The 26,362-nt window shown below is 30.4% G+C and overlaps 3 protein-coding genes across 8 annotated transcripts; all 3 read left to right on the top strand.

Moving 5' to 3' along the window:
• Window positions 1-587: 587 nt before the first annotated feature.
• On the top strand, window positions 588-4,878 carry LOC114187578 (equilibrative nucleotide transporter 3-like). Of its 3 annotated transcripts, XM_028075853.2 has the most exons (10): window positions 588-659; window positions 774-846; window positions 939-1,043; window positions 1,161-1,316; window positions 1,483-1,626; window positions 1,983-2,088; window positions 2,252-2,427; window positions 2,513-2,673; window positions 2,751-3,009; window positions 4,578-4,878. In XM_028075853.2, exons 2-10 carry the CDS (start codon window positions 805-807, stop codon window positions 4,686-4,688), a joined length of 1,260 nt encoding a protein of 419 aa, XP_027931654.1. In that variant the 5' UTR covers window positions 588-659; window positions 774-804; the 3' UTR covers window positions 4,689-4,878. The 3 variants fall into 3 exon arrangements, with proteins under 3 accessions (XP_027931654.1, XP_027931657.1, XP_027931656.1); XM_028075856.2 differs by lacking the exon at window positions 588-659 and having other exon boundaries at window positions 676-846; window positions 2,396-2,427; XM_028075855.2 differs by lacking the exon at window positions 588-659 and having other exon boundaries at window positions 676-846; window positions 2,384-2,427.
• A 2,313-nt stretch (window positions 4,879-7,191) lies between these two features.
• LOC114187106 (equilibrative nucleotide transporter 3-like) lies at window positions 7,192-13,307 on the top strand. 3 transcript variants are annotated; one of them, XM_085674370.1, is made up of 11 exons: window positions 7,217-7,329; window positions 9,812-10,214; window positions 10,311-10,431; window positions 10,533-10,637; window positions 10,805-10,982; window positions 11,092-11,235; window positions 11,383-11,488; window positions 11,688-11,863; window positions 11,954-12,114; window positions 12,645-12,903; window positions 13,027-13,307. In XM_085674370.1, the coding sequence occupies exons 5-11, from the start codon at window positions 10,884-10,886 to the stop codon at window positions 13,135-13,137; spliced, it is 1,056 nt and encodes a 351-aa protein (XP_085530496.1). In that variant the 5' UTR covers window positions 7,217-7,329; window positions 9,812-10,214; window positions 10,311-10,431; window positions 10,533-10,637; window positions 10,805-10,883; the 3' UTR covers window positions 13,138-13,307. The 3 variants fall into 3 exon arrangements, with proteins under 3 accessions (XP_027931037.1, XP_085530496.1, XP_085530495.1); XM_028075236.2 differs by lacking the exon at window positions 9,812-10,214 and having other exon boundaries at window positions 7,192-7,329; window positions 10,827-10,982; XM_085674369.1 differs by having other exon boundaries at window positions 10,533-10,982.
• Window positions 13,308-20,054: 6,747 nt separating this feature from the next.
• On the top strand, window positions 20,055-26,303 carry LOC114186619 (lysine-specific demethylase JMJ28-like). 2 transcript variants are annotated; one of them, XM_028074574.2, is made up of 12 exons: window positions 20,091-20,812; window positions 20,890-21,026; window positions 22,215-22,320; window positions 22,414-22,546; window positions 22,632-22,695; window positions 22,790-23,516; window positions 23,823-24,146; window positions 24,628-25,158; window positions 25,235-25,307; window positions 25,382-25,467; window positions 25,825-25,944; window positions 26,050-26,303. In XM_028074574.2, exons 1-12 carry the CDS (start codon window positions 20,303-20,305, stop codon window positions 26,119-26,121), a joined length of 2,883 nt encoding a protein of 960 aa, XP_027930375.1. In that variant the 5' UTR covers window positions 20,091-20,302; the 3' UTR covers window positions 26,122-26,303. The 2 variants fall into 2 exon arrangements, 1 of the variants encoding a protein (XP_027930375.1); XR_014995500.1 differs by lacking the exon at window positions 26,050-26,303 and having other exon boundaries at window positions 20,055-20,812; window positions 25,366-25,467; window positions 25,825-25,946.
• Window positions 26,304-26,362: the final 59 nt, after the last annotated feature.

The following is a 26,362-nucleotide window of genomic DNA, read 5'->3' as shown; positions in this document are numbered from 1 at the left end:
AACTGCATTTCCACAATAGTTAATAAAAGGCATTACATTTTTATAATGGTATGATATTTTGACCACATTTATTACTCTATTCAATCGTTATATATATATATATATATATATATATATATATATATATATATATATATATCATTGTTTTATTTTAAAATTGTATTTATATTTATTATTATCATCACCTAAATATAATATTTTATTATTAAAAATTTAAAAGTTGTTCAAGAAAAAAAAAGTGGTTATCAACATTTTTTTTTTCATTTTTACAACGGTTCTTTTTAATATATTATCTTATTCTATAAGTAAAAATAGTAAAAACCAGAACACAAATCAGGAATTAAATACTTTCTAAAATTGTAAGTGAACACATTTTAACCAAACAATTTAATTATTGAATATTATTAATATACCATGTTTTTAATTCTAATGGTAAATATTTACTAAACGTCACATTTTTTCAAAATCTTTCTTTAATTAAATTATTTGGTACACGTAATTTAATACACATTTTTAATTATTTTATGAACAGAATCATAACATTAAATAAAACTGATCGAATGAAGAGAATATTCTTTACTATAAATTTTTTGCCACCAGACACCAGACTTTTTCGTTTCTACCTACAAAGTTGTAATTCGGTTCAAGAGGCGTATCAGGTTTTTCCCAACTGTGAACATTGTTTCTCTTTTCTTTATTGTTTTTTTTTTCTTTATGTTTTCTTTTTCTCAATGACAAACCTTATAACTGGTCATTAACAAGTCTATTGTTAGGATAACTTGGTTGAAGCAGATTCTTGGAGCCATGACTCTTTCTATTCACAATGAAGCACCAAGAAGGTTAGAGGTATGTTGTTGTTATTATGATATTTTCTTTGTATTCACCCTCCATTGTTGCAATGCTTGTCTATAATAGTTTGATTAATTTGTTTCAAGCAGGGAAAATTCCAAGCCATGGTGGTCTGTTTCATTCTTGGATTGGGATCTTTGGTTGCTTGGAACAGTATGTTGACAGTAGGAGATTATTACTACACTCTGTTCCCTGTGAGTATCTCATGAACCCAAAATTCTTCATTCTTCTTTCTGTGTTGTGTACTTGAATTGAAATTGAGTGAATAAATTACGAGGTTTTTTGGTCTGTCTAACAACTTTTTGCCATAGAGATACCATCCATTGCGTGTACTCACCCTTGTTTATCAACCCTTTGCACTTGGTACTATGGCAATACTGGCGTACAATGAATCAAGGATCAACACAAGATTGCGGAACTTAATTGGCTACTCTCTATTCTCCGTCAGTACTTTGTTAGTGCTTGTTGTGAGTACAACTCTGTTTTTCATTTTTTGTTTTTCTAGTTTGGTTTTAGAAAAGATAAAATCTATTGTCTTATACCACTTCAACTCTGCTACGACTGGCTTATGTGATTGTTAATTTCATTTTTTCTGCTTTTTGTATAATAGCTACTGAATATTTTGTGTAACAGTTAGACCTAGCAACATCAGGAAAAGGGGGAATGGGACCTTACATTGGTGTATGTGTCCTTTCTGCTTGTTTTGGAATTGCAGATGCTCATGTCCAGGGTGGCATGGTCGGAGACTTATCTTTTATGTGTCCTGAGTTCATCCAGGTTCGTTATCCTCATAATTTCTTTGTCGCTCCTATTTTTTGATTTTTGAGAAATTCTCATCTCAACCCCAACCCTTATTTGAAGAAGAATGAAGAAAAAACAGTAAAACTAAATTTAATAATTTGTTTTCCCCAAAATAGAAGATAAGCGATGAAAGCTACAGGGAAATGATTATAGAATACCAAAGGAAGAGAACCATTTAGTCGTTGTTATTTGCCGGAGAAATACATTATTTTATTAAGTCTAGTATTTGTACGAGGTTGAACGTGATACAGACAAAACCACATATACTATCTTTTAAAATAGTAGTCTTGTTTTTACTAGTTAGACTAATTCTACAATTGAATGCTTTACAGTCTTTCCTTGCTGGTTTGGCTGCCTCGGGAGCTCTAGCTTCTGGTTTGAGACTTCTCACGAAAGTGGGTTTTGAGAATTCAAAGAATGGTCTTCGGAAAGGAACTAGTATGTTACTCTTATTCACTAATGGACACTGACACCGATCACTTTTACTCACTTGTTTTTCCATTATGGCAGTTTTATACGGCATGGTAGATTTGTCAGTCATCCATTAACTCTAAAGATTGCTGTTCTTTGACACAAGATTGATTATTTCCTCATTTTGCAGTTCTATTTTTTGCAATCTCTACCCTTTTTGAGTTTTTCTGCATAATTCTATACGCGTTTTACTTCCCTAAGTTGTCCATTGTAAAATATTACCGTTCAAAGGCTGCTTCAGAAGGATCCAAAACTGTATCAGCTGACCTTGCAGCTGCCGGCATTCATAACGAGACCAACCACCAAGTAATGTAACTGCTGTTAAAATTATTAATAAACTAAGCTCCAGGAAGTATATTGCAGTAGGCTGAAAGACTCGGAACTATTGCAGGTTGGATTTGATGCTAAAATTCAAGACAGGCTGAGCAATAAACAACTAGTTCTACAGAACATTGATCTCGCAGCTGCTTTGTTTCTAATATACGTGTTAACACTATCAATTTTCCCTGGATTTTTGTATGAAAATACTGGATCTCACCAGCTAGGAACATGGTAAGCGTGTATTAATTCCCAATGTTTTGGTGTTCTAAATGCGTTTTCACACGGCTCATCATCTGAGGTTGTTTTAGGTACCCTCTTGTTCTGATCGCAATGTACAACGTGCTTGATCTAATATCCAGATATATTCCCCTTATCAAATGCCTGACGTTGGAATCCAGAAAGGGTATACTCATTGCAGTGCTTTCTAGATTCCTGTTGATTCCAGCATTTTACTTCACAGCAAAATATGGTGACCAGGGATGGATGATCATGCTTGTGTCTTTCTTGGGACTAACCAATGGTTATCTCACTGTATGTGTATTTACCATCGCACCAGAAGGTTACAAGGTCAGTATCTATCTAAAATTCTAGGTTAAACTAACCGTTTCGTAATTAAAATTTAAAAAAAATGGCTGCCAAGTCATCTTTATCAAATATTTGTCAAAAAAAATATTATTATCCTTTTAAAAAATGGGTGGTTTGACTTATCTATTATAAAAATGCGTCAGTTTTCTAATTACACGCAGAATCAGTTTTGTTAATGATTTGACTAGTTTTTTCAGATATTTTTTATTTATTTATTATAAAGATTGATCAGTTTAATAATTAATTTGACTAAGTATTTGATTTTTCTCTTTTTTTTACTTTTATAATAATTTCTAAAGTTTTATATATATTTTTAAATAAATTTTAATAATTTAATTACAAATATTTTAAATAAAATTTTATTATTGTAAATTTTATAATAAAATGAAACAATAAAATTTAAAATATAAGTTTTAAAATATCAAAATTTTATTTAAAATATTTTTAATCAAATTTTATTTTTGTAAATTTTATAATAAAATGTAATAATAAAATCTAAAATATTAAGTTTTAAAATATCAAAATTTTAATAATTTTTTTAAAATATTTTTAATCAAATTTTATAATAACATGTAATAATAAAATTTAAAATATTAAGATTTAAAATATCAAAATTTTAATAAAATTTTGTTTTGAATTTTTTAATCAAATTATTAAAATATTATTTTAAAAGAATATATTAAGCTTTATAAAAATTATAAAAGTTAAAAATAAATAGAGATAAGTCATTAGTAAACTGATTCTGTCATGTAAATAATTAGTAAACTGACCCATTTTTGTAATAAATGGGTCAAAATGACCCATTTTTTAAAAAAATCAAAATTCTATTATTATACTCATTCCTGTGTTTAAGCGTTTACATACATTTTCCTGTATATTTATACCCATAAAATTAAAATATATATATATATATATAAAATAGGATTTACAAATCAAAATAATATACTATAATGTATTCTTAATTATAAAAGTTCAAGATTAAATATGTTTTTCATTTTCAAACAATTATAAAATATTTTTATTTTATTTCTAAACTAAACTATAAAATATTTCATCTCTACATTTTATGATAATTATGTAAAACATTCTCCTCAACAAACTACATGTGAGTATTATGTTATGGTCTACCGTAATACGCCATTTGTTACATAAAAACAATTCAATGTTATTTGTTATAAGAGATGATGTTTCAGAATAAAATAAAAGTAAAAGCAAGAAACTAAACTAAAGAAAATTATAAAACTTACCTTATTCAAGAGTTCGATGGGTGCAAAATTTTTATTTCAACCCATTTTTGAAAAATTGAACTAGAATTTAAGTTCAATTTTCACATGGTATCAAAAATATTAAAAGTTTTATTTACAAAACTTTAAAACTATTTGTGATCTCTTTTTAAACGATACTTTTGTTTTCTATTTTATATATTTTTTTGAATTCTAATAAACTGGTTCTTAAAAAAAACATTAATTTTTAAATATAGATATTTAAAGATAAATTTTGATAAGGGATAAAGTATATGAGTTGGTAATGATGGGTTCTTGATTTTGCAGGGCCCTGAACAAAATGCACTGGGTAATTTGCTCGTGCTGTTTCTTTTAGGTGGCATATTTTCTGGGGTTGCTCTTGATTGGTTGTGGCTCATGGGAAAATCAGGCTTTTAAAATAACTCAGTAGTGTATGTAAAGACCCAAAATTCAGACAGTTTTTCTTTGATGAAAAGCATGTATATAAAATAACATGAGAAGCTAGTAAGTTATGTGCTTCGAGCATGTGAAATTATTGAATACATTTTATTATTTACCCTATATTTGGGGAAATTAAATTCAAAAGTTCGAGCTCTTTTTATCATAAGAAAATTGTCTGTATGTTTTAATAGTTAAAGTTGTAGAGTTTTTATTTGAAAAGATAAATTGAATATGAAATTTTGTAGTTTATAATTATTTTCATATAAATTTATTTTTCTTTTAACTTCATACAGACTCTTTTGTTATATTAAACCTTAATTTTTGGTTGCAACCAAACAATTAATTATTTTATTTTTCTTAAAAAGTTATCTAAATAACATTTTATTTTAATTATGGTATGTTATTGTTTTACTATTACTATTAATTGTATACTCCATTATCTAAACATGTCTTATTGTATTATGTATATATGATATATAGCCTCTTATTTTTGGGACTTTAGTGTCAATAGTGTGTTACAATTTCAACTATAAATTCTGAAGTAGAGATGATAAATATATTTTCTATTGTTTAAACCCATCTCAATGTTAGTGAAAATGTATGGACCAAATATAAATATAATTAATATTTAATTATTTTAAATAGATATTGAAATATAAATATTTACATATTTATGTTATTTTTGTTCCCATTTTTGTTTTTATATCTATTTCACTTTTTATACTCATTTATTTACTAAAATACTGATAGTTCATTAGTTAATCTAAACAAATTATTTCACTATTCCTCTTGATTCTTAGTTTATTTTTTGTTTGAAAGAATAGATTTTTTTTTTTTTTTTGTATTACACAACTCTACTTTTTTTCTTTCAATTGTTTAACTTTTTCAATTCAATAACTTCAAAATTTATCTAGATCTCCAACGTAATTTTTATTTTATCATAATGTTAAATATATTCTTTTTGTGATTTCATTCAAATCGTATATTATAATTTAGGAAACGAAATATTCGATCTCATTACATAAAATATTTTGTAGGGTATAAATATTTTGTTTTTCTACTTTTTCTGATATATTTATTTATGATTTATTTTGTTCACAAGAAAATTCTCAATATAAAATTAATTAGGATAAATATTCTTTTCTACTTTGGATCTAATAAATTTTCCTTTAAGAATCTGCTCGCTTAATCTTTACTAAAGATGTTGGATTATTTTTATATTTTCTGAGTAAATAATTAAAAAATAGAAAGGCAATACAATTTGAAATACATATATAATTTTGTAAAAATATTAATAAAAAAATATGTATATGCTATTTTAAAAAATATAAGTTATTTAGTTATTTTGAAAAAAAACATAAGTTATTCTATTATTTATTGTATTAAATAAATAAATGGAAAATTTGTATTTAATAAATAATTAGTTTAATTGACTATAATAGATAGTCATATTTTATTTTTAATAAATAAAAAAATTAAATATATTTTAACTCCTAAAATTTAGGTGAAATTGAAATTCATTTCTATTTTAGACTTTATATATTTTGGTCATTAAACTTTTAAAGATAATTGATAGTTTTATTTACGTAACTATAACAATGTTGATTTATTTTTATGTTAAAGAACAAGTTGAGAATTAAGTTGTTTATGTGCTAACTTAAAATGTCGTTCAACACGTGACAAAATTTAACAAAATAAAGATAAAATTTAATTCACATCTATGTATAAGAATTATAAACATATTTAATAGTCTTATTAAAAAACTTTAATTCCATTAATTTTGTCAATTTCAACCCAATGATTAAGATAATTGAACTAAACACTTGATATTTAGTAATTATCAGAGTATTTATTAAAATAAAAACTAATGTTAATTAAGAGATGAATAACATGCTAATGTTAATTTTTTAATAAACTCGTGTTGAATTATCTTAAATATTAATAAAACTAATGAAATTCAAAAAAAATTAACATAATTAAATTTTTTATTCAAATTCTATTTTTTATTGTTCTAAAAATAAAATTTAGTAATTCTTGTTATATTAAATCAACTATTTATTTTTTTATTTAGTAAAAGATAAAATTACCCGATTAAAAAAAATACATCGTGTGTGTATTTTTTTTATAAATAATAACGTGGATAATATTGGTCATTTTGTTTGAGATAGAAAGCATCCTGTTTTCAGTGGAGCTAATAGGAAATATATTAATCGTACATTGACATTCTTTTCTTTAAAAAATTTTTATTGTCAATATTTGTCGAATAAACTTAATATAGAAACTATTGAATAAAGAACTAACATATTCTAAATATATTTAATAAATTGTTTAATTAAAGGTAAAGTAAATCATTTTATTAAAGCCTCCATCATATTGACATGAGTAAATTGTTTTACATGGAAATTAATGTAATTATTTGTTTAATATTTAAACAATAATAAATATTAAGTTGACCCAAGTGAGATTCTTATTTAAAATGTGCAGATCTCGAGCACACACCACCGCTCAAGGCATAAAAAAGGAGTTGAGCGCGTATGCAGAAGAGGAAAGGGTAAGGAGAAGAACCAAACTCTGCCATTGATTTGTTTTCATCTTCACAACAACAATTCTGCTTCTGGTAAATACCAAAACCCTATCACTCTATTCTTTTCTTTTCACTGCATAATGGATTCCTGCTTTTGTGAATGGATTACTCTCGTCGTCCCAAACGTCATCTTCTGATTACGCGTTTTTGTGATGATTGCACTCAGTTTTTCATTTATTTTTCTTCACATTTGCGTTGCAATTACTTACTGTTAACAATAATTTAATATTTGACTATTTAGATATATGAATAAGGAAACTGGAACTAGAATTATCTGTATTTAGAAACCAACGGCCAGATCTTTTTAATCATCTGTTCAGGGTTAATTTTATTATATTATATTTTATTATTTGATGTATGAAAATGATTTTTCACAGTTAGGAGTTGATGGAATCATTTCTATGAATGCATACACCCCAAGCATAAATTTGTGTTTTGAAGTTGAAAATCTCTATTTATTGGGTTCAAAAGTAGCCATGAATGTGGCTGTAAGAAGTTCAAAGGGTACGCGATTTGTTTTGGAGAATTTTTTAATAGAATAGAATTGAATTTTAGGCAAGGGAATTACGAAATATATGTACATGTGTAGTTTAAATTGATTTTTAACTTATTATCTACATAAAAAATGGTCTAAAACTATTTGAAAATATTTTTAAATACAAAATAGTTTCTCTTATTTTTTTTTTACAAAATAGTTCAAATATTATGTTGTCATTTGCAATAATTTATTGTTACTTTTGTTTTTTACTACCTCAAAGTGATAGAGATACAATATTTGTCTTGTTCAAGTGTCCTCTTGTTGATTCTATAAGCTTCATATCTTCTCTTACTGCTGAAGCATTACATGGATATAACGTAATAAGTTCTAGAAACACACATCAACCCTTAAGATTCAATCAATCACTTTCACTGCTTATAATTTCCTAAGCGACTCTCACATCGTCTAAACAATATCAATGCAAGTAACCATTACTTCGACTTATACATCCAAGCGTCGAACATATTTTGAAAAACAAATTTTGATAAAATTTTATTTTTAATTCATATTAAAGTTTTCTCTTTTGTTTTCAAATTATATTAAATCTTTCTTTTATCTAATAAAATGTTACCACATCGTTAAAAAATTTATTAAAAAATTTTGTTAAAAAATAATTTTTCATGTTGTTCGAGTGATAATTCACTACTTAAGTTATATCAATATAGAATCACAATATTTAAAGTTCTAATATTTATAAAATTTTAAAATAATTAGAGTTACAAAGAGATGGTAATAAAATTAAAAAATAACTATTATAATTTATTTATAAAATTTTAATTATTTATCTATTTTAAAATTAGATCTCTAAAGACAATTTCAGATCTAGATTAGCTTTTTAGTCATTTTTGTTAAAAGAATTAGCAAGAATCTCAAAAAAATAAGTTTTTCTTTTTGTAAATATTAAAATACCTTTTTTCTAAATTGATGTCAACAACAGAAAGAAACACATTAAAAGTTAAATATTAATTAATTACAATAATATTATTTATATGAGTAGAAAATAGTTAAAATTTACAAATTGATTTAATTGTTTTTTCTACTATTATAGTGATTTTTTTTTTTTAAATTCGTAACTTTATTTGAATCTTCTTAACTTAGTTATATTTTTAAAAAGAATGAGTTAATGTAATCCTTGTTTTCAAAATATAATAATAATAATAATAATAATAATAATAAATATAATCATAATAGTTAATGTTGATTTCACTTGTTATCACTGAAGGAATTAAATTAATTTATTTTAAAAGAGTAGAATTAAATTGGAAACATTTAAAGTGGTGATATGAAATCAGAAAATAACTATAATGATAAAATAAAAGCCATTGAACTTTTAACCCCGTCAAACTTGTTCTTTTTCTTCTTATAATTGATTCCCAATTGATTACCTTTCAGACTAAAATAAAATAAAATCCACTTTAATACTTATAAAGTTAATTTGTAAATAAAGGAGCCTATTTTATGAGTGTGTTATTGTGGGTGGTAGGTTGGATCTTATGATTGTTTATTAATGCTTTTTCTGGTCGTCCTTTATAAAAAGAAATTAACTTCAGGAATATTAAAAAGAATAGACTATATTAAATTTTATTAATCTTTTTAAGATGTTTTTTTTTTCTTGTACTAAAAACTGAGGCACAGTAGTAGAACACAAATCTACGATTAATTACATGTAGTTTATAGAAAATACGATGATTGTTGAAGAAAGAAGATCTGACCAGCCTTAAGCACGTTAGGAAGTTTGGGTCAGTGAAAGGGTGCAATAGAAATCCATCTCCGACCGCATCAAAATACAGTTCCGAATGGAAATGAAACGTCAAATAATTTCTGCAAACCTTATTTGCGTTCAATATTTCTAATTAAATCCGAATCAGCTTCTGTGGCATCAAATAGGCGAGTCACCCAAGTGAATGTTATTCATTTCTCGTTAATTATTCGTCTTCTTGACTTTTAAATCTCAGTTCACTTTTTCATTTTTAATAGCAAGCCACTGATAAGAAATGGATCAAACCAATCACTGAAGAAGGAGTTGTTCATTCGTGTATTTTCTTAACTAATCGAAGTGTGTACCCCACAGCACCTCTGCATAGAGCTCAATCTACATAAAGCGTACAATATATTCTTCAGATAACGCCAATGCTGCTTTTCTCTAAGTAAAATTTGGTTGTTGCGTTAACGAGCTTCAACACCATAACACCATCTTGCTTGGGTCTAGTTCAACATAGCGTGTTCTGGAATTTTTGTTGTGGATCCATCAATTCCCACAGTAGGCACCAGTAATTCAATACCTTAAAAAAGAACACAATTGCAGGTGCAGTGAAATTAATAGGGTGAACCGTATAATTTGAAGTTCTTCGTGCTTGAAGATTTGAACTGCGCCAATATAGTATTGTTCATCTATATTTGTTCTCTCTCTCTCCCTGTCTAATTTATTCACAGAATTTTATTCATGTATTAATCAAAACGTACTTTCTTATCCAAGGACTCAGATATCCGTGGACTAGCAGTTATTGTCGATAAATATTAATTATCCTCAGCGTTAATTTTTGAAGAGGAGAGCCATGGATGCCAGTGATTACGGTGGAGCACCAAACAAACCCAAGGTCAGAGCAATTTTCACTAAAGAACTTACTGCTATGTGTAGCGGTAATATTTCTCTAGAATAAAATTTGTTATCTTGTCGCTTTGTTTTCAATGCAACCAGGGAAAATATGAAGCAATGACAATTTGTTTCATTCTTGGAATTGGGTCCCTTGTTTCCTGGAACAGCATGTTGACTATAGGAGATTACTATTACACACTGTTTCCCGTAAGTAATGCCTGGTTCTTTCAGTTTCTGATAGGAGTTGACATAACTGTACAATGTCTTTATTCACAACAATAAATGTTTCTCCTATAAAAGATGGGAAATAGAAAATTTCTAATTGTGATTGATCGATACTTCTTGAAATATGAGTTGCCTAATTCATTCTAAAGAATCTTTGGTTCGACTCTGGAGAAATACCATCCTGCAAGGGTACTTACCTTGGTCTATCAACCATTTGCAATTGGAACAATGATAATACTGGCCTACTATGAGTCGAAGATCAATACTAGAAGGCGGAATTTGGCTGGATTCACTCTTTTCTTCTTTAGCGCTTTCTTTGTTCTTGTTGTAAGTATACCATTTCCAGTTCTATAATTTGCAGCGTCTGATATGTGTAATTTCCGTAGTGAATCAGTGACTTATTTTCCTATAAAGCTTCAACGATCTGTTGTGACAGGTGGATCTAGCAACATCAGGGAAAGGTGGAATTGGACCTTATATTGGTATATGTGTGCTTGCTGCTTGTTTTGGAATAGCAGATGCTCTAGTCGAAGGTGGCATGGTAGGAGACCTATGTTTTATGTGCCCTGAGTTTATCCAGGTCTGTCTTTCGTATAGTTTATTCAGTATCTTTCAGTGATAACCTTTCTAGTTACAATTCCTATATATTGGAGGTACGGTTTACAAACTCGTAAGTTGCGGTCTTCTGCTATCTTTTTTTACTTAAACAATACACGTTGTTATGCAGTCCTACCTTGCTGGTTTGGCAGCATCAGGGGCTCTAACTTCTATTCTGAGAATGCTTACCAAGGCAGCTTTCGAGAAATCTAATCATGGACTTCGCAAAGGAGCAAGTATGTTTTTATTCTTATTTTACAATGATCATCTATACTGGTATCTTATATTGTCTTGATTGGTTGATTTTGATATAGTATTATTTTGTCATGTATAAAGCTCCTGTCAATTCAAACAGCATGACATGATGACGATTCTTAGTGCAGTAGAAGTTGTTTCTTTAAAATAAAGGTGATGGTTTCTTATCTTGCATTGCAGTACTATTCTTGGCAGTTTCCTCATTCATTGAATTGGTTTGTATCTTCCTCTATGCAATCTACTTCACCAAATTGCCCATAGTGAAATATTACCGTTCAAAAGCAGCATTAGAGGGATCAAAAACTGTTGCAGCTGATCTTGCTGCTGCTGGAATTAGTACAAAGACTAAAGATCAAGTAATATAATTATGCTAAAACAACAATAATACTTTACTCACGTGGAAATCATTTTTTATCATCTCCTAAAATGATTTGGAACTTGTGCAGGGTGGATATGATGATAAGCAACAAGAGCGGTTGAGCAACAAACAATTATTTCATGAGAATCTTGATTATGCAGTTGATTTATTTTTTATATATGCGGTAACACTGTCAATCTTCCCTGGATTTTTGTATGAAAATACGGGAACACATCGGTTAGGCACATGGTAAGTGTTTTATGCTTAAGTCTTATTTAATCCAATTGCCTTTGACATGACTTCATGGAGAACAAACTCCTCTCCAATCCAGTGGAAGAGAAAAAAAAAACACTAAATAGATGAGACCCACTTTTTTCACTTTATGCAAATGTAGATATGAAGTTTCTTGAAATTATTAGGTGATCTTATATCACATAGTTAGGATCGGTTAGACGTGTGTAATTATAATTAGATTCTGATTCTGTTTTTCTCTGTTTTGTCCTTTGATGACAGATGAAACTGACAGAAAAAAGTTAAAATAACTTTATTTGAAAACTGGTGTGTAATTATAGTTAGACTCTGATTCTGTTTTTTTCTGTTTTGTCCTTTGATGACCGATGAAACTGATCCAAAAAAGTTAAAATAACTTTATTTGAGCACTGGTGTGTAATTATACTTAGACTCTGATTCTGTTTTTCTCTGTTTTGTCCTTTGGTGACTGATGAAACTGATAGGAAAAAGTTAAAGTAACTTTATTTGAGCACTGGATATGTTTACAGGTACCCAATTGTTTTGATAGCTATGTATAATATAGTGGATCTGATATCAAGATATATTCCCCTTGTGCCATGGCTGAAGTTGGAATCCAGAAAGGCTCTACTGATAGCAGTGTTTTCTCGATTCTTGTTGATTCCAGCATTCTACTTTACAGCAAAATATGGTGACCAAGGATGGATGATTTTACTCACCTCCTTTCTGGGACTTACCAATGGCTATCTCACTGTGTGTGTTCTTACTGTGGCACCAAGAGGTTACAAGGCAAGTTCACCAATGGCTATCATAATTTAATTTAAAAAAATAAATGAATTAAAGTATATATATTTTTTTATTTTATATGACAGAGACAAGTGTAACTTTGGAGTTTGTGGTGTTGCATTACAGGGTCCAGAGCAGAATGCTTTGGGTAATTTGCTTGTCTTATGTCTTTTAAGTGGCATATGTGCTGGAGCTGTTCTTGACTGGTTATGGATCATTGGTAATGGAACATTTTGAAGATATCCTAAATCTATATTTATTGTCATTAATCAACCTTATGGTTTAAGTCTTTCTAGATATATTAATATAGGTTACTGTCTCTGAATGAATGAATGAACGCTGTTATTTAGTTAACATTTGAATGTTTTAATAGTACATATAGTCTCAAAGCCAATCTTCAACATGTTTATGTTGGTGCTGTTTAGAAGTATCTATCTCCATTAACAATGCAACCATCCATTTGCTTCCATTTTAAACTACATTTCTAAGTAATGATTTTCTCTTTTGTTCACTCTTTTGGGAATCAGTGTGCACATTGGTTGGCCAAGCAGGTTGGACTAAAACAAACTATAAAACAAGATAAATTATTAGTTGGTCTCTGAGAGGGCAATGCAGTGTTATATCAATCAACAGAATTAAAATATTTAAAATAAATATTTGATATTTGTAATTCTTTCATGATTTTTTTTAAATTTAATCACTTGTTATATTTTTTTATACAAGTTTTCATATTATTATTTAAGTATTTTTAAAAATTTTAAACTAATACATTTAATGAATTGTACTCATTTAATTTTATTTGAATTTCAAAGACCAATCTGACAACATTATACACTTTGGTGGATTAAAAAATTGATTTGCTTTTCTATAAAACCTATTTGACCTAGATTGTTAGTTACAAAATAGTTTTAATGTAAATATCCCGCCTAAATGAGATAAAACTTAAATAATTGAAAACCTACTGGTATCAATCGATGACAAAAAATAATATATGTAAATAGTGAAGGATAATTTTATGCTATTCTTCCATTTAAAATTAGTGTGTTGGTAAGTTTATTAACTTTTAAAACAGTTACTATAAAAATCATACATTTCAAATTATATTTGTTATAATTGTTTTTCAGTAATATTACATATCATCAAGGGTCAAACTTTTTGCACCTTAAAAATCGCTCCTTACTTTTGAGGTATTTTAACAAAAAATTATTTTTACTTTTAATTTCTGAATACTTATTTTAAAATACTCATTCCAATATAAGTGTTAAAATTATATTTTAAGTTTAATTCAATTCTAATAAAATTTTAAATTAATCTTATTATTATTAGTTAATATAAAACTTTCAACGCATCTTCTCAAATATATATCTTCTCAAGTTGAGATATATATTTTGTAAGTGAAACTTGACAACAATAATGATTTGATAACAATTTGATATCAAATGAAATAATATATTTAACAAATAATAAATTTCACTAAAATAAACGAGACTTCTAATAATTACATGTAACATGTATTTTCTTCTCTCTATCTTCTTCAATTTTAGAAATAGTCATTTCGTTAAAAAGTCTTAAAAATAATTTCTTCTCCCACTCTTAATTTTTTACTGAAATATTACTACTTAGATGAACAGAAAAAAAAAAATCCATCATTGGCATCGTTGGAATAAAAAGGCATGTGATAGAAATGTATAAAAAATGGTAATATTTGTTTTGTACGGATGACAAATTGCGGAAGCAAGTGCTTGGCATGAAGCACTAATTAGTAATTAGCATCCGACATCAAAATATATTTAACCACACGACACTAATGATCCATTTGTCCACGTCAACCAGTTCTGGTCAACGGATCATCCAAACCAAAGCCCAATAATTTCGTTTCAGATAAGCCCAATGTGTTGATTATTTTATGCTGTTTTATTTTTGTGAAAAATAGTCTCATTGATATTAACAAGCATAGCCTTTTATGCTAGAAATAATGATTAATTGAAATATTTTCATTTTTGTTATCCATCTGACCAAGTCAGCCAACTTAGTCAAATTCTTACCTTCAAAAAATTAATTATAGATTTTTTTTATTATGATTTATGCGTGAAGTATTCATAAATGTTTTTTTTTCTTGTAAAATATTCTCTAACTTTGTTGATATTATAACAGAATTTGACTAAGCTTCTAACTTCAATCATATGCTCTCTATTTATGTGTTCAAACTCTAATTTTTCATTCAAAATTTTGAACTAATTTCACTTAGATCAACTTTATGTTGGTTGATTAATTATAGAATTTTTAACTGAAAAAAAAATGATCTTAGGTATAGCAGTCTAAATCTTCACGACAAATTATAACTAAATAGAAAAAATCTTTAGTCAATTTTATTATGATTAAATTTCTGATTATATCGCAGCCGACAAAAAAAGCAGTTTCTGTTTGCATGTGTGACAGTTGTTGTGCGTGCAGTTATCACTGAAGGAAGTTGTTTTTTAAGGAGCACTAAAACCGATATCTTCTTATTGACATGTATTATTACACATAAATTATTCTACAGTGATTTTTTTGTTCAAGTTATTTAACGTACGCACGTTGTTTTTGTTGTATGGTGGTTGGTGGTGCAGACAAATATAGCCGTAATAGAGTTTTCCATATTTGGATGATGAATGCGTTTTTTAGGTTTTGTTTATAATAGTTATAGTTACTAAAATACAATTCAATGGTTAACGTTAACGTTAGGGAAAAAGAACGTGCAGTCTTGTTTATTCTCCTGCAATCTTTATATGGTACTTCATGCACGTAATCTTCTTTAGCATCAGAATATGCTTAGTTGAGAGAGTTCCTGGAGAAGAAACCTCTCCCATTTCTCATTATTTTGAATCTTCTTTCCCTTTTCTTCACTCCAACTTCTTTTAATGCGAACTTCCGTGAAGCAAGAACCATTATTTTACTTTCATAATAAGTAGCACTACCCCATTCATCAACCCTTCATTACCATTATTCTCGTCTTTCATGTTTCAAGGTTTCTGTGTTTTTCTTCTAGGCACGCATCATACCTTACATCTTCGTTCTTTTTCAAACCTTAGTCTCAAAATTGGTACGTCTTAATTTTAGTCTTCCCTGTTATTTTTTTCTTTGGTGGAAATTGAAGAGAAAAACAAAGATTTCTCCTATAAATGGTGGTGATATATTGAACTTCTCCTTCCCTCCAAATTCAATTACTTATCTCGAATTCCAATATTCCAGAGATCCCAGTCATTTGCTTCAGCTTGAGTGGTTACTATAGGAAAACAAATAATACAAATAATGTTGGGTCTGATAAACATTTTTAGGTGCCAAAAACCAGTGCAAAGTCCTGTTTGTGGGTTGATTAGGTATTTCCACAAGGAAGCAATCCCAGTGGAATGGAAGAAACCAAGCATTGGATGGACAAAACTGAACTTTGATGGGTCCTGCAAAAGTTTAACTGGAAAAGCGAGCATTGGTGGGCTTGTTCGAAATCACAAAGCAGAATTTTTACTCGGTTATGCAGAACCCATTGGACAAGCCAACAGCACCATTGCTGAACTCACTGCACTTAGAAGAGGCCTTGAACTGGCTCGTGAAAATGGTTGGAATGATATTTGGCTTGAAGGAGATGCGAAAACATTGCTTGAGATAATAGAGAAAGGGAGAAAAGTTAGATGCATGGAGGTAGAAAGACATATCAGTGACATAAAATCTATGCTACCAGACTTTAACAAGTGCTTGGTGAGTCACATATACAGGGAAGGCAATGGAGCTGCTCATAAATTTGCTCAAATGGGTCATCACTTGGACCATCCTACAATTTGGAGACTCATTCCTCCTGAAGAAGTCGTCACTCAATTGCTTCAAGATGCTCAAGGTACAATTGTTTTTAGAATGAAGGGATAAATCACACTCATTTTTTCTTCTTGTTAATTAGTATATATGCAAATATATGATTTTGTTTTCAAATAATGTATGTGATATAAACTATCACATTGGGTGTAGAATTGACGTGTAAATATTGTAATTTATTGTACATATGTATTTATGTAAATGAAAAGCTAAGTTGGGAGAAGCAATGTCAATTTTCAAATACTAACTAATGTGTATAACTTCTTTTCTTGATCATGTTAATGATTAATGTGGATAAATATTCTGACCAAGTTTTAGACACATAAACCCACATGTAGCCTGAATGAATGGCTTCAACATGCTATTTTATTATGGAGGTCAATTACTGAAGAAATTAATTAATGAGATGACATAATAATAAAACAATAAAGGAAATTATTATGTGTATTCACTTTATAATGAGTGACATGAAAGTGACTTGAGTTGGAAGTAAGATGCATATGGATTCTTAATGGATAATTTCTAACTTTAATCGAATTTACACTCTGTCTCATGATCCTTCTGTAGCGTGTATTTTGAACAATGTAATTTAAAACTGAAAGTGTAAGTCTTGCGCATATATAATTATGGCATGGTTTTTTATCTTTAATTTTTCGATATCTATTAGGTTGGTTATTCAATTAATCTAATTTAACTCAATTAGATTAGGTTGGATTTTATTTATAAATAGATTAAATATGATTTTTTTAGTAAGTTGAATAATTGTGTAAATCCTACAAAATTGTAAATATAAAATGAAGTGTATGTGCCAAAAATAAAAATGCTTTTGAAGAGGCGAATTTTCCATTTGTAAGCCCACATCCAATGACCGTTCTATCCAAAAAACTTTTTTCTCTCTATATAACATATATTAATCTTGTTTATAATACTGCAATTCCAATTAATTAATGAATTTCCGTATACTGGTAGAGAGGTTCAATACAAAATGAGTTATTACAAATTTTACATTTTTTAAGGTAATATAGAACAGATTTTCAAATACACGTAATGTACAAGATGTGAGCTTTTGAAGTTGCATCTGCCAACTGCATATGCCACAAATAATCAGTGAAAAGTATGTTTCTCTATTCACATGAATCAGCTAAACAAAGGGTCTTTAAATTAATAACTTTAATTATAGTAAAAAAAAAAATAACATGCACCGAAACCAGAAAAAAGGTATAACATTTACATGTCATAGATGAATACAATTAACTACAGAGAAATAGAATGAGATAAAACAAAGTAACAAATAAAGAAAGAAAATATTGTACCATATATGAAAATTTTGGATGAGAAAAAATTTAAAGTTAAATGAATAATATAATTCTGGACCTAATTATAAATAGATTGAACAGCAGTACAAGATTTCATTCCTGTAGAATTCTGAGAAAGATATTAGCATAATGCATATAAACGTGAAATCATATGAAATATTAATCTGAATCTTACATAGTGTTCTAAATAGATTCAATCATGATTTTCACAATGTAATACATAGTCGTTGTTGGAAGATTTTCACCATAAGTTATTGCATGCTCGTATTCTATATGAAACTGGTAGTAAGTACTATTCTGGAACAATAATAAATAAACGTCACATTCATAACCAACAAGATTATGCATATTTAAATTCCTTGCTGATTTGAAGATTTTATTGATAAATATATGTGAATACATCTGGAAGCTTTATTTGAACCTTATAAACAAATGGAAACATGATTTTTCTCTCTTGTCTCTCTCTCTTAGAATTTTGTGTGCATGCATGCACAATATCAACTATATCTGTTTAAAAGCAAATATAAGTGCTTATCTCTTTATATCTCTGAAAAAAGGAGCTGATCTTTAACATTATTGGAGTGACAACAACCAATATGCAGAAGTGCTTATTCGTGATAAAGTTGACACATTACTTACCAAACCAAAAAACCTTTAGAAAATGCTGATATACTTATTCAGAATTTTCTATAAAGATAAAACTCTCATGATCATTTCTCATTTCACAAAAATAAACAAAGCAATTTCAGCTTTCAAGACTGTAACAAAGTATTAGAGATGCTAAAACAGATTGCAGTTTTAAGAAAACAGAACAATCCAAGTTATTTAATGATAAAAGAATGTTTTTTTTTATCAAATATATGCAGTTATCTCTCGACATCTAATTTTAAGCCCAACCTTTCAACACAGAAAACTGGACTTCATCAAACAATTTCTCGGCCCATAATAAAGTACATTTGGTACTCTAATAACTTATGCATCTCAACTGCAAAGAAGAAAAAAACTAATATCCTGCTTAAGGAAACATCTCATGTACGTTGCACCATTTTAAAGTATCTATCTATATACACTTCATGTGATTAATTAGTATGAAATTATCTCAATTTAAGTGATAACACTTTAAATTTTGAAGATTTAACTATATTAAATACTTGAAAAGTAGTTTTTTAATTGATTCAGATATATGAATATCCAAATTTACAGCACAGATCATTAAAATGTAAACTTCAGAGAACCAAAAACATCCAAACAAACTTAACTTAATCATATGACCTTTCATGTGATACCTTATACGTAACGAACTTTTCACCAAAACATGTGTCTATACATATATGAACCTGTGATCGATATAAGTTCAAGTTTCACAAACCAAGCAGGTTTAATCAAGTTTTATATATTTGTAGATTTCTATCATCTAAAACCAGAAATCAACAGGAAAATAAAAAACATCTCATAAATCGGTACTTGAAAGCTTGTCAAGTTTATCACTTTCAAACAAGTAATTTTAGAGTAGAATTTATAATGCAAACGTGTTTGGCATACTGTTACAATCAGACACCAGTTTTTGTGTACATGAGATTGCACAGAATGAGCACATAAAAAAACATTGACTTTGATCTAAGATGGCATGAGAAGCAAAAGCGCACACATACTAATATCATAGACATGAAAAATAGGTATCTAATTCTAACCACCAATCATGTGTTTTGTTTTATTTACAAAATCTCTCAAATGGTAATTCACAACGCTGCATTCATCTCAGCGCTGGCATTTCCACAACAAGGAACCTGAAATTTGCAGTGACACGATTCACAAGCATCCAAAATCAGAGCACCACCAAAAAGGCAAGAAAAAAGAGAGAGAGAGAGAGATTAAAAAGCATTGTTTTTAACAGAAAAGTTTGCAGCTTATGAGGTGAGTTAGCGAAAGATAAGGATTTTGGTTTTTGAAAGATTAGCGATCAAATCAAATGAGGATTCCAATAATAACGCGAATATGCCACGCGCACCCATGTTATGAGAATTGGACTATTAGTATTTTCTTTTCCTGCTATATAAATAAATACACACACACACACAAAATCACACACTCTTTTAGTTTTAGGCGTTAACCTGATTCCCTTTCTCTTATTTTATTCTGTTCCTGTTCTCTTCTCCCTCCTTCACTCCCACTTTTACCACAAAATATCCCAATTCCGCCAGAAAAAGAAATAATAAAAATTCAACTCTTATTACTATTTTATGGGGAAAAAATCGACGCCGGAGGAGGAAGGAAAAGCGGTACCGGAGCATCTGCGGTGCAACCGGTCGGACGGGCGGCAATGGCGGTGCCGGCGGAGAGTGATGGAAAACCTAAAGCTCTGCGAGATTCACTACCTGCAAGGTCAGCATCGGCAGCACAAGGAAAAGGTTCCGGAGTCTCTGAAGCTTCAGAGAAAGAGCCAAAACGACGCCGTTGAGACTCAGATTGGGGCGAAGCGGAAGGGCAACTCGAGAGAGGCATTGGTCAATAGGAGGAACCAATTGGAACTCATAAGGATGGTTCTGCAGAGAGAGGTTGAAAAAAAGAAGAAGAAGGAATCGCAATTGAATTTGCCTGTGAATTTGAATTTGCATTCCAATCACGACTTGAGGAGGGAGTTGCCGAACGGGGTTATGGCTATTGCTTCCGCTTCGACGCCCAATGTGGCTTCTTTTTCTCGTTACTTCAGGTCCAAGAATGTTGAGAGGGGTTCTGGTGGCAAGTTGCAGGTGGGTTTTGACTTTTGACTTTTTCGTTTTCTTGTTTTTCTTTCTAGTGATCGGTGTGTTTGTTTGATTCTTTTAAGGTTGTGCAGTGTGGACGAAATTTGAAGAAGGGGAGGAGGAAGAAGTGTCATTGGTGTCAGAGAAGTGATTCTTGCAGTCTTATAAGGTGCTCAAACTGCCAGAGAGAGTTTTTCTGCATGGATTGCATTAAACAAAGGTTGGAACTTGGACTTGTTTCGTTATTTCGCTACCATTTACAAATGTTCTTTTTTTTTTCACTGTGAATTTATAGCTTCATTGTTGTCCTTGCCTATGAAGTGTTTCTTTAAGTATCGTCAATGTTATAGATTATGGTACATTTTGGACAGTGCTGTCACGTGTTGCTTGATCAGAGTTTATTACCTAGCTGTAGTCTGTACATTACTTCTGGTGCAGTTCTAGAACTTCTTAGATGCCCCTTTTGAAGCAATGCCCTTAAATAACCGAGAAGCGCCGCTATAGCAACATGGCATTGCGTTTTGTAAAGGGAGGTCCGCCATGGCGGCACTCTAGACTGCAATGGCTTGTTTATATGGTGGAATTTCGGCGTTCTGCTATAACCACCATCTTCCATTGATAACGTTGGTTCATAGAGATGTGTGGAATGATTATCAATGTCAACAGAGGTTGATAAGAATAAAAGATTAAGTGAAAAAGAAAAGGACTTCATGTCTTGTACATCCAATTCCATTCCACTTTCCTGTTCCCTGTTATTTTTGTGCCGCTTCTAGAATCAGTTCTACTACACAAGGCTATTGAACCGAGATTCAAATTGTAAACTGCCGCCCTATTCCGTGAATCGTAATTTTGTATCAAATAGTAACTTTCAGGTATGAAAAGTTACCTCAAATGTGTGTGTGTGTGTGTGTAAAATATAATGTAATCAATTTAAACTGGAAGAAGATAAAACAACACAAACAAAAGGCATACAAAAACAAATCTACTAGTTATATCTAAGCCTATGAAATCTTTATTTTAGAAGAATGGAAGCAGACCAATGAAATAGCTAAACAGAGTACACACATTGAGTGAAGGAGTAACAAATAAATTTGGAATAATCAAATAGGATAAGTTCACAAGTGTTCTTTGAAATTCCTTTTCATAAGATTTGGTGAAAATTAAAAACATAAGAATTATTTGGGTGATACAAAATTACATTTGTTCATTCATGTATCATGGGATTTAAAGTCATTTAAGATTCATCTTGTAATACGAATTGGTAGATAGACAAAAATGTATCAAATCCCAAATGCTACTGCATAACCACATTGATCAATAATGGCTAGAACTAGGTGTTGCCAGCATCTTTTATGCTTATGATCAAAATATGAGATATTTGGCAATTTATCTGTTGAAAAAACTGTAGGTATTTTGACACTCAAAATGAGGTTAAGATGGCATGTCCAGTTTGCCGAGGAACTTGCACCTGTAAAGATTGCTTGGCAATTAAATATGAAGACAGTGAAAGTAAGGTCTGACATCAAAGATAAATGCTTTTTACAGCTACTACAGTTTTTTCTTAGCAGCACTTGCTGACAGATTGGTTTTGTGCCTTATGTTTTCAGGAACATTTAGCTAGTAAAAACAGAGTTGATAGGATATTGCATTTTCATTATTTGGTCTGTATGCTCCTTCCTGTACTGAAACAAATAAAAGAAGATCACCACGTGGGTGTAGAAACAAAAGCGAAAATTAAAGGTGGTAACTATTTTTCTTCTAATATGATGGATTGTAAATTAGTCTTTTTGATTTCAACCTGGTTATCTTACATTGTGCATGGCAGGGAAGAGAATGAATGATACTATCATCAAACCAGTCAAGTTTGGCTGCAATGGGAAAAATTACTGGTAAGTTCTCTTTTGTTGATATTATTGAGAAAATTAAAATGGTTCTCTAGTTGCTTGCTGACAATTATAAGTATCTATTGAAACCTTGTCTCAGCAATCACTGCAAAACACCCATTTTGGATCTTCATAAAAGCTGCCTTAGTTGTTCATACAGTCTTTGCTTAAGTTGTTCTCACGCATTAAGTCAAGGAAGAATCTCTGAGCAAAACAACTCTTGTATATCCAAGCAATCTGACAGGATAAGTGCTTGCATTTCTAGCGAAAGGTACCTATTGGATGAGAAGGCCATTTCTAATGGCAACTTAACTGATACCTCAATGTTGACTGGGTGGACAAGTTGTAATGGTGCTTCTATGGTATCATGCCCACCTACAAAGCTTGGTGATTGTGGTAATAGCCACCTTGATCTGAGCTACGTTTTTCCCTTAAGTTGGATCAAAGAAATGGAAGCAAAGGCAGAAGAAATAATTTGCAGCTATGACTTTCCTGAAACTCTGGATAAAACTTCAAGTTGCCCAATGTGTGTCGACAAAGATCATAAAACTAGCAGAAACAAGCAGCTACCGGAAGCAGCTCAGAGGGAAGATTCTAATGATAATTACTTATTTTATCCTACAGTTTTGGACATCGGTAGCAATCATTTTGAACACTTTCAGAAACATTGGGGAAGAGGCCATCCTGTAGTAGTGAGAGATGTGCTGCAAAGTACACCAAACCTTAGTTGGGATCCACTGTTCATGTTTTGCACTTATCTTGAGAGGAGCATGACAAGATATGAGAATAACAAGGACTTACTTGAAGCTTGTTTGGATTGGTTTGAGGTCAGTTTATCAATATGTTCTTTATGCTAAACACATTTTAAGTTGATACTATTATGTTGTTTGAGATAAAAGGATAAGCACCATCTTAGAAAACTATTTATTGCAATTAATCTACTTGGTAGTATAAAATGCATTTTAATGTTCGAAGTTTTTGCTATTTGTAACTTGCAATATCATGCAGCATAAAGACATCATATGCTCAGATCAGTGAAACATGAAGAAATGATGGATCCTTCTGTTCAGTCTTGAACAGAGCGACCATTGTTGAAAGTATAATATTAAATACGGAATTTCTTACTTTGGCAGGTGGAGACAAACGTTAGGCAGTATTTTACTGGGTCTCTTAAATGTGAACCAAAGAAAAATACTTGGCATGAGATGCTGAAACTTAAAGGGTGGTTGTCTTCCCAACTATTCGAAGAACAGTTTCCAGCTCATTTTGCCGAAGTAATTGATGCTCTTCCAATTCAAGAATACATGAATCCCTCGTCAGGTCTTCTGAATTTAGCTGCAAATTTGCCCCTGGGGAGTACAAAGCATGACATAGGACCATATGTTTATATTTCATATGGCTGTGCTGATGATGAAGCCGAGTCCGTGACAAATCTCTGTTATGACTCATATGACATGGTGTGTAGTATTTCTTGAATTAGTTTATTTAATTAAAACTTACCATGGAAAGACAATATCTCATCTTATGGAATATGCTCCGTCTTTTGATATTTCCTTTTGGTTGCAAAATTTCCACGTTCCTCTTTTATGCATGTAACCGGTTGATAACTTAGATAATCTCGCCTTTTGAAGTAAAAAGCACCATCTTGAAATGCTGCCTGTTCAGGAAGCCTTGTGTCCTTGTATGCTTTGGAAACCCTGTTCCTTGTATGTATGCTTGTTTTCAGGTGTTGAGTGAAAACATGAAAAGTTTTCCAGTACAAATATGGCTGTACCTAATACATTCTTGTAATTGTTTAAATTTTGCCATTTTTTTTTTTATTTTAATAGCCATGGCTTTCATATTTATATTGAATAGTTACTCAACTATGCCCGAAAGTATATATTCCAACCAAAACAGCCAAATATGCCACTTACTATGGTTGATGTGTAATTCCAGGTTAACGTTATGGCACATTCCATGGAGATTCCTCTGTCCACTGATCAGCTATCTAGAATAAGCAAGTTATTGAAAAAGCACAAAGTTCTATGTAAAAAGGTGTCATCTAAAACCACTACTGAGCATGCAGAAGACTGGGAACAAAATGAAATGCGAAGTTTGGTTAGAGAAGGAACTGAATTTTTAAGGAGAGTTAGTAGAACATCATGCATCTCTAGTGAAGCCAAAACAATATGCAATCAGAATTTAGACACCAACATTTCTGGTGATAAAGAATGCCGTTCCTATTCTGAAACTCAAAAAGCACAACGCTCTTTATCTTTCCACAGCATAGTTCTAAGTTCTGAAATGTCTCCGGATCATAATCCTAGAAATTCCTTTGAAAATTTAGACAATGATAAAAGGGCGAAGCCTGCAGAGAATGCTGGTGCTCAATGGGATGTCTTTCGAAGACAAGACGTGCCAAAGCTCTTAGAATATCTTAAAATACACTCTGATGAATTTTCTTATACTAGTGAACAGCACGAGAAGGTATGTTTACAAGAAGATAATTCGTAACATGATGTTGTCGAAGTTGGTGATGATTAATTTTATATCTCGTATGCAGATGGTTCATCCACTTCTAGATCAGAGCTTTTTTCTTGACAATACTCACAAGATGAGACTTAAGGAGGAATTTAGTAAGTATACCCGTGTTTTATCATGTATTGTAATTGTGCATAACTAAAATTGACTCAGCTGTTTCTGTTGTCAGAAATTGAACCATGGACTTTTGAGCAACATGTTGGAGAAGCTGTCATCATTCCTTCTGGATGTCCATACCAGATTAGGAATCCTAAGGTCTGTTGCGTTTGTATCAAAGATTCTTACCCTGTCTGTCTCTTTTGTAGTCAAGTTAAACAACAGAAATTTTAAACTGTTCTTGAACTTGATGTACATCCTTGTTGAATGTGATTTTCACATTTGGAAATTTACTTACAACGCCAAATTTGAAGTGAATTTCAAGCAATATGAAGTTATCAAAGCATACATTGTACCCATACATTTAAAAGGAAACAAAAATATTAGCACACCATCGATGCCCTTGCATTCCACGTAATTGCTGATTGAGAATATGATATTATCTAGGCACTGAGTTTTGTTTCACTTATCTTCTGTTTTTTAGTGTATGACATTTTTTTTATTATTGATCTGCAGTGTTGTGTTCGTGTGGAATTGGAATTTGTGTCCCCTGAGAATGTTGCTGAGTCTATCCAATTGATTGATGAGGTCCGGCTGCTTCCAGAAGACCACCCCGCAAAAGTAGAAAAACTGGAGGTAGCCTTCGTAATAATACTTTTATTTAGCAATTTAGCCTTTGTCCTGTTAGATGTTTGCCCTGAATTCACAAGGCCTGTTTCTTTTTTGGGTTTATGAATACAGGTGAAAAAAATGGCCCTTCATAGCATGAGTACAGCAATAAAAGAAATACATGAACTTACATGCAGAACATGATTGCACGAGCTAAAGTATAATTTGAGATGCCTCTGTACCTCTCATGTCTATGCTCCATATCATGTATTCTTTTGTGTACAGATTAATTCTCAAACTTTGGTTGCTGCCTGTTTCTATTCTTTAATTTGCGTTGACATCTATGCTTTAGCTGAGAATCTGAAATAAAAATTACATGCTCTGTATATATTTCTCTAAGGCTGTGCGAAAATTCCAATTAGCCAATACTATTCAAATCTATTTT

Source organism: Vigna unguiculata, chromosome 6 (genome assembly GCF_037176805.1).
Source record: "Vigna unguiculata cultivar grain cowpea cultivar isolate G323 ecotype 2 chromosome 6, ASM3717680v1, whole genome shotgun sequence".
Classification (NCBI taxonomy): Eukaryota; Viridiplantae; Streptophyta; class Magnoliopsida; order Fabales; family Fabaceae; genus Vigna; species Vigna unguiculata.
The sequence above is the reverse complement of the archived record's forward strand: the minus strand, read 5'-3'. Positions and strand labels throughout refer to the sequence as shown.